This window comes from Phaethon lepturus, unplaced genomic scaffold (assembly GCF_000687285.1).
Source record: "Phaethon lepturus isolate BGI_N335 unplaced genomic scaffold, ASM68728v1 scaffold53361, whole genome shotgun sequence".
Classification (NCBI taxonomy): Eukaryota; Metazoa; Chordata; class Aves; order Phaethontiformes; family Phaethontidae; genus Phaethon; species Phaethon lepturus.
Window position 1 is genome coordinate 20,821 of NW_010520985.1, and position 7,909 is coordinate 28,729.

Sequence of the window (7,909 nt, forward strand, 5' to 3'; positions counted from 1 at the left end):
CTGATCCCTCATTTATCAGTCCTAAATTGAGACAGTTCACCAAGATCATTGTTATAGTGAAGTCTTGAGGCTTCCTTCTTCAAATGATCCCCAAATTACTGCTAAGAAAATGTTGCACTATGCATTCTAGATGTCCAAGTAAAAGAATTCTAAAGCAACAGTTGAGATCTGCATGTGTAAGGGTTCCAATCATCAAAGCATGTCAGCCTCGATTTCTTTCAAGACACGGTGATCAGCTCACCTATTAACTAGTATCCTCTGCAGCACTCTTAAGTGCTGCAGGTTTTGCGGTGCTGAGAGATACCCAAGAAACATCTTCAATTGTGACCAGATTCAAACACAGGAACACGTTTCACAGGCACGTGCAGCTGGGCAGTTGCTGACAGAGCATCAACAGAACCAGAATTTCCAGTCCAGGGTCTGTACTTCTTCCTCCCTCGCTTCTGATACGATATGCAGAAACAAAAGCACATAAAGAAAGAAATCATTTTTCTCTAAGACAAGAGAAATGAAACTCTGAATACAAACCTTTACATCCACCAACATAGAATAATGTTTGGCAGGAATAATTATGGGTTACGGTAGTGTTACAAACACCTTATCGGTTTCCCTTTCTGCCTTCATTCTTCATAGATGCACAGTACTGAAAGCAAAGGAAGAAATCAGAACCGCTGTACTTGATTTATAAGGCATAGCTCTCCAGCACCCTCCAGAAGTCCCACTAAAAGTTAGGTGAGTCACTGCCAGCTATTTTACCTGCTACGTGTGTATTCAGTACTTTTTAATCTGGATCTGAAGTAGCGAATGTTGGCATCCATTGTACTCACAGGTACTCAACTCCGTTAGTAATTCAGAATTCCTGTATTAAAAACATCGAGAAAAGTGGATTGCGGTTCTGTAGTCGTGCTTCAGCTTTAGCCTAGTATACTTGCCAGTATTAGTAATATCAAGTATGCTACCTGGGATGCAGCAGTCCTTTGGTGATCTACTGTACTGTGAGTTGCCTGGACCTTCTTTTTTTCTCCACTTTTATTAAAACTTCCTTTCATTTTAAATTAGCAGTGAGAACTTTCTTGAACTCCTCCCAGCATTTCTCATTGCCAGTTCTGTGTTCCTCTGGCAACAGGCTGCTCAAGTAACACCTTTACGGGATTTTAGCAGCATCAAATCTTTATTCAGAGCACAAAAGAATAAGATTGAAATTGATATTGAATTGAAAACATAATACTTTCCCATAAAAATATTGCTGCCAAGACTGCAGCAGGAGTATGTAGAATAGTATTTTCTGTCGTTCTGTTTCCAGAAAAGTAAGTAACTTTCAAATACAGATTTCAAAGTATCTAAAGGCATGAGGACGCAAGGCTTGAAGAAATGCATGTGCTGAAATCCAAGTAGGACAGACCAGCAGCCAGTGGCGGTAACTGAAGTCAACCCCACTCCACTCCCATTAGCCAACATACCTGTGCCAGTTTACAAACCAGTATAGATAAAAGAAACAGAAAGCAAGAAGATACCAAAGATGCTCACAACTGGCTGTTAGGTTATCTGCAAATAATTCTTAGAACCAAGGAATGGAGCACTGTACAACCACGTTACAGAGAGCTGTAAGTTCACAGACTGAATTGCTACCTTTAGCTGTCATCCCCATGCTCACCTCTGCCTTCCTTTTTTCCCATGGCATTTGAAATCCCCAAATGCACTGCTTCCTGCAGGGTAGAGGTTGCGGTACTGGCCCAATCAGCGGCTCTCTGCACCGCTAGCAGAAGTTAAGAACACTCAGCCCCCGTGAGCAAACACCTTGTGCCGCCCTTGCAACGCTTCGCTGCCAAATCGTTCATCTCGCAGAAAAACAGGAACTGGCTTTTATGCTTGAAGGGTGTTTACGTCTTGCATAATTTATTTAAGGTCCTATCCTGCTTCCATCAACCTCGAAAGTAAGCCATTACACTTATTTCAAAGGTAGAGGGTCCAACTCCTTAGTGGAGGTGCCTCCCTGTCAGAGGGCTGTCAGGGGCCACCCTCCCCTTTTTCCTCCCTCCCTCTGCTTCCCACCGCCCACTTGGTGTAATACGAAGTGCAGAGTCCAGCAGCCTGTGCACAGGACAGGAGACCTCACGGGGGAAAGAGACGGGACTCATCCCCCTCCAGAAAAGCAGGTATCAAGAGACAACTCTACTACCCCCAAAAAAAGACCAAGAAGCCAAATAAGGCCATTTCAATGGGATGGAGAGAAGTAATTCCAAATTAACAAATGCGGATGAGCTTTGTGAGATAGGCCAAAAGCGTCAGTTCTTTCAGGACAAAAGCTTTGCTGAATAACTGACACTGCAGTTAGCTGCAGCCATACCAAACCCTGTAATACGTGGGCCGGGCTCCATCCCGACAGGCAGGGTGCCCTACAAGGAAACACAAGATGCAGCTACGGAGTGTGTGGGTACCCGGCTTCTGACATTGTAAAAGCCTATTTCCGAGTCAGCACTCCACATGACAAAATATATTGCTTCATGTAATAGTATGACCTACAGGGCTACCTAAGATGGCTGGCCAAGAGAAAGCTGTCATTCAAAAACATAGTATAAATCTTGCACTTTATGTCTTTACAATGTTTTACTGTATCAGCATCTTTGCTAATTAAAATTTTAAGGACGAGAGATACAGTTATGTCCATTTGAATACATAGGACATAATGCCATATAAAATTTAGCCACAAAATAGCTTATGACTGACAACTGGCTAACTAAATTCCACCCAGAAATTAAGTCACACCTTTATTTAGATTTGTCAAATAATTTCCACCGCAGTCCCAAGGTGTGGGTAAAATGCTACACTCTACTGAAATCTACCCTCCACTACATGAGGGTAGATTTAGACTAGATACAAGGAAGAAATTTTTCACAATGAGGGTGGTGAAACACTGGGCCAGGTTGCCCAGAGAGGTGGTAGATGCCCCATCCCTGGAAACATCCCAGGTCAGGTTGGACGGGGCTCTGAGCAACCTGCTCTAGTTGAAGCTGTCCCTGCTCATGGCAGGGGGGTTGGACTTGATGACCTTTAAAGGTCCCTTCCAACCCAAACCAAATGCCACCAACTACAGGATGTAATGCTGATACATCTCTTACTTGAACAAAATGAAATAGTAAAACGGTACCTCAGGAAGAGGCAGCAAGCTTGTATTCAGTGGGAGCACACCTTAAACACAATGCAGCAAGCATGCAAGTGTTGGATTTTACTTAAAGAGAAAAGAAGAAGAAACAAAGAGGACATTTAGGAACATGCCAAATGCAAGTCAGTTTATTTTCATGTGTTCACAGCAGGATAATCTCCTGCTGCTCAGAAATACCGTACGACGAGTTTACTATCATCTCTGAATAAAGATGGACACTGTTTTCTGCACTTAGGCAGTCTATCTGGATTTTTGCTTTTCATTTACTGGAAAAAATCTGATACTGCTTCCGGAATTAAAGCTTCCCCTGGGGTTAAACAATTCGCACAGTGATGATTTCTGAATGCCTGCTACTTGCACATACTTTCAATTACATAAGTTTTATAAAGGTCAAATATGTTTCTTAACAATGCTGAAGCCAGCTTACAGACATCAAAACTAACCTCTAAGAGATTAAACACAGTCAGACAAGTCAACCTGCCTAATTTCAAGTCTATTATTTTTATGATTGTATACATATTCTGCCTGTGCTCTGTGGTCTATGAAACAGTGTTTGCAGTTTACAAAAGCAAGCAATGCTAATTACTTGTTAACATGTGGTTTCCATCTATGTTTATTTTATGGCTATTAACCTGAAATTAAGTCAACAACAACAACAAAAAAATCAAATATTTTCAGAGGCAACACAAGCCTGAATCTCTTGACTGCTGTGCTTTTGCAGAATTTTAAGATACATACATACATTTTCACCCCTCCCATTACCGTCTAAATGATGTTTGTAAAAGAGAGAAACCAGCTTTTCAGCGAAAAAGCATGGCTTTGACTGCGATGGATATCGATTTGTTATGTATCAACCTAATTCAGAAACAAGACAACAGATACAGGTTGCATGCTTCTAACACTTCAGTACCAGAACTCCCATATCTGCCGCTTTACTTCAGAGGAAGTTGGCAGAACACATCAGAATCTCACTCTACAGACACTTGAAAGCAAGTGGACACAACCAGAAGCTCCCTCACCATGCATTTCTGTCCACAGCACACAAAACTGTTCAAGAAATCAAGCATCAGACAGACCCAATGACTTCACTTCACTGAGTGTGTCAAGATACCAGGAAAGGAGTGGATAAACACCTAAAAAGCAAGTTACATATCATACTTCTGATTAAGTAAGTCTCAGAATCATCCTGTCATTCCCCATACCCAACTACTGGTACTAAACCAAGTCAGGCACATGAGGGCATTATGGTGAATTCAGAGGGTTCTGAAGTTTTTGGTCCACTCTGTTACAAAACAGTGAATTCCACAGGAACAGGCAATAGCTAGTGACCTGGGAGAATAAATCTTGAAAGGTCACATGGTCCAGGCGCATCATAGCCTTGACACTCATTGCCCAAGTTGTCTCAAAATAGCACAAAGTAATTTGAAAAGCAACAGATAAGGATGTTGGGCCTAACTTGAATTTAACACAAGTAATAAAAGAAAAAGTTTAGGGAAATGTGATTTTTAAATTGAAGCTGCGCTTTTAACTAACCAGCAGTAACAAAAGCAAGTGACTCATCTTAATTATCACCAACAGGCAGACCCAAAGCAACTATGGATGCATAGTTGTGGCTGAAAGACATTACCAGTTTGTAAAACATATCATGTGGAAACTTGATACTTCTGGTTGAATAGGAATCATTTCCAGAGACGATTAAGACCTCTTCGGCACAGCTGTAAGCACATACTAGAGGTATCTGTGCCTCAGAAACCATTTCTGAACTCCAGGCTAACCCCTCCACTTCTTTCAAAACGTGTTTTGAATGTAAATTACCTATCCACCCTCAGGCAAAAAAATAAAACCAACCCCTCTGAATTCCTTTGCCAACTCTTCTATAACATAGCAATTCTTAAATACTCTTGTGCTGTTTTCAGTTGTACCTCACATATGTGAACCACGGCGTAATTACCAACCACCATTTGACTGCAACAGTCCTCGGAAGGCTGAAGGTAATTGCGTGTGCAGGGCCAGCTGCACAGATTGTAGCCTGACAGTAGTGCTGAGTAAGCACAAAGACTCAACCGCTTCAGAAGTACATGACAATTTTTGCACTGCTTAACAGGTAGTTGATGGAATACAAAAACAAAGCTGTCCCAGGGAGATGTCCAAGTGTAAAAACTTCTCTGCAGCAAGAAACAGTTCTTAAAGGACACACACTAACCTCTATAAGGTTTTCTTAAAGTTTCCTCATACCAGTCTGTTACTCCAGAACTAGCGTCTCAGAAGGCAATGTTCATTTTTGGTTTGTAACATTCCCACTTAGCATGTGATAACAGCTAATTTCAAATGCAGGATTTGGGATTTTAAGCACCACTGGTGTAATTATACCTATCAAATTCTTTCAGCCACTGACCATCTCGCCTGTCTTCCAGGTGCACCCCCCTGAGATGAACTTACCAGGAGAGAATGAAGCTGCTTGCAAGATTCTTGGGTATTTTCATGCAGGAAATATGCCCTAAATAATGCCAGTTTAACAGTTCTCAAACGCTTAAAAATTAGCTGCTTGGAACGTGTTCCTGTCTGCTTGAATACATTCCTATCTTTGCTACGAAAAATACGGCTCTATCAACTGCTTCTTTATGAGCTTGTTACAAACCAGTGATATGACAGAGCAAAACAGCACTTATTTTCTCTTTCATCAAGAAGTAATTCCCTCAGGCATTAAGATGTGACATAAAATCTTTTTAATATATTGAGCAATTTCATTAAGTTCTCTGTAAAGAAAGCAAAATACAGCATGAAATACAAAAGCTTTTAAAACATGCCAAGGAATTTTAGTGGGAAGGTAACAAATTATGCAAGCCACAGGCCTATATTAAAAAATTAAACATTAAAAGTGTTGGCTGAGACATTAAACAGCCACAGAAACATTTTTATATAATATGATTTAAGAACTATTGTTCAAGAACTCAAGAGCAAAGATTTACTCTTTGCTAATTAATATTAGCAACTTTAAAAAAAAAGGCATTAATCTGATGACTGAAATACCTTCCCAGGTAGAACTCAGGCATTGTACCTCCTTCCACAGCATAGCACATACAAAGCACAGCCAAGTATTGCCTGAAAGATTAAACACACAGGAAAACTCTACACGGTACAGATTCCCCCTTTCAGAATTTTACTTTTTCCTGCTTTTGAGGGAACTGTTGTGAACCCTTACTCTCTTCTGCACCGAAGAAGCAATCTTCATAGATGCTTTCTTTGTGAGGGACCTTTCCACAGCTCTGGGTTTCCATAGCAACAGCTGAGCATCCTCTCCACCCGTCACCAGGGCCTCCTCGGCCAGGTCCCAGCAGAAGGAGCGAACAGTGGCAGAGTGTCCTCCGCAAAGGGTTCCCACCAGGCTCAGTCCATCGGTGCCACAGCTTATTAGGTGAATGTTTCCTGTGGATGTTCCCCCAATAAGGAAGAGTTTGTCTGCTTTTTCGTGGTACAAGCCACCTACCAGGTAATGCAAGGTGTCATTTTCAATGGAGACTGCATCTCTGACATCCAGAACATGCAATAGTGTTATTGGTTCTTCGGTATCTAACTGAGCAATGTCCCACCAACAAAACCCCTCATCGTGTGTCATGCAGTAGACCTGTTTATGATCTTTCCCAGACCACCCAATAAAACTTACCGATGAATCTGAATTACAAGTTGATATCAAAGCATCATCTTCATTATCCTTGTTAATGTCGAACACATTAACCAACCCATCAGTTGACCCAGAAACCAGCAAACTGGATTCGATAGGATGAAAACAAATTCTAGTGATATCATCATTGTGACTTTCAGAATAGACTCCCAAGGGTTCTTTAGTTGCACTGCCACAGTTTGTAATGCCTCTTGCATCCCAGAACACCAGAAATGTGTCCTTTTCAAATTTTTCTGTTCCAGCACAAATTATGAGATCACTGCAGTTGATATCAAAACTGATGAAAACATTGGAAGGATAGCCACTGAATATCTGTACAGCTTTCTGAGTCGCTAAACGAATATCCCAACATTTTACTGTACCATCACTGCATGCTGAGAACACTATGCTGTCACATGCGTGTGCAAATCTGACTCCATTAAGTATCCCAGGATGGCTACTGTACTCCCGCAGGAAGTTTAATGTTTCCCTGTTATATACCCTAATTGACTTATTGGAACACGAAACTGCCACAAAGCGACTGCTTGCAGATTGAGCAGGTTTGGAAACGTCTATATCCAGTAAGTAAGCAGGTTCCTCGCTTAGTGTAGAACGTTTTGCTATGCGCAGACTAGCAAGCTGCTCCTCAATCTTCTCCACTGCAGTCATCTCAAATGCTGTTCCTAACGTTGTCAGAAACCTGTAATGAATAAAAACCAACGTGAATTTTAACTGTAACATTCTTAAATAATATCAGCTTTAAAAATAGGTATGAAAGAACATCTCACACAGAGATAATGCATGAAGTCAAAATTAACTTATCCTGATGTCCTACAAACTACAACTTCATTTATTGAAACAGAGAACTGAAAAGGGTTCCCCAAGTTAAGGAGTTCAGTCTCTTGGGACTATAAGCACGACACCATATAATCCCCTTAAAAGATTAAATAGTCTGCCTGTGAAAGTCAATTAGCTAAATTTGCTTTATTATTTTTATAAAGTAAATAGCAAAGTGATGTTCTCCACAAGTGGAAAGAAAATTAAGTCATAACCACTACCTGAGGAGGAATAATTTTTGTTCTAAA

General features: G+C 41.0%; 1 protein-coding gene across 1 annotated transcript; it reads right to left on the reverse strand.

The window, feature by feature from the left end:
* Positions 1–6,323: 6,323 nt before the first annotated feature.
* Positions 6,324–7,513, reverse strand: WDR89 (WD repeat domain 89). Its single transcript, XM_010297548.1, has one exon. It carries the CDS (start codon positions 7,491–7,493, stop codon positions 6,324–6,326), a length of 1,170 nt encoding a protein of 389 aa, XP_010295850.1. The 5' UTR covers positions 7,494–7,513.
* Positions 7,514–7,909: the final 396 nt, after the last annotated feature.

Bases quoted from the DNA above. Each gene is read 5' to 3' on its own strand.
- WDR89 (XM_010297548.1), bottom strand. From the start codon at position 7,493: ATGACTGCAGTGGAGAAGATTGAGGAGCAGCTTGCTAGTCTGCGCATA.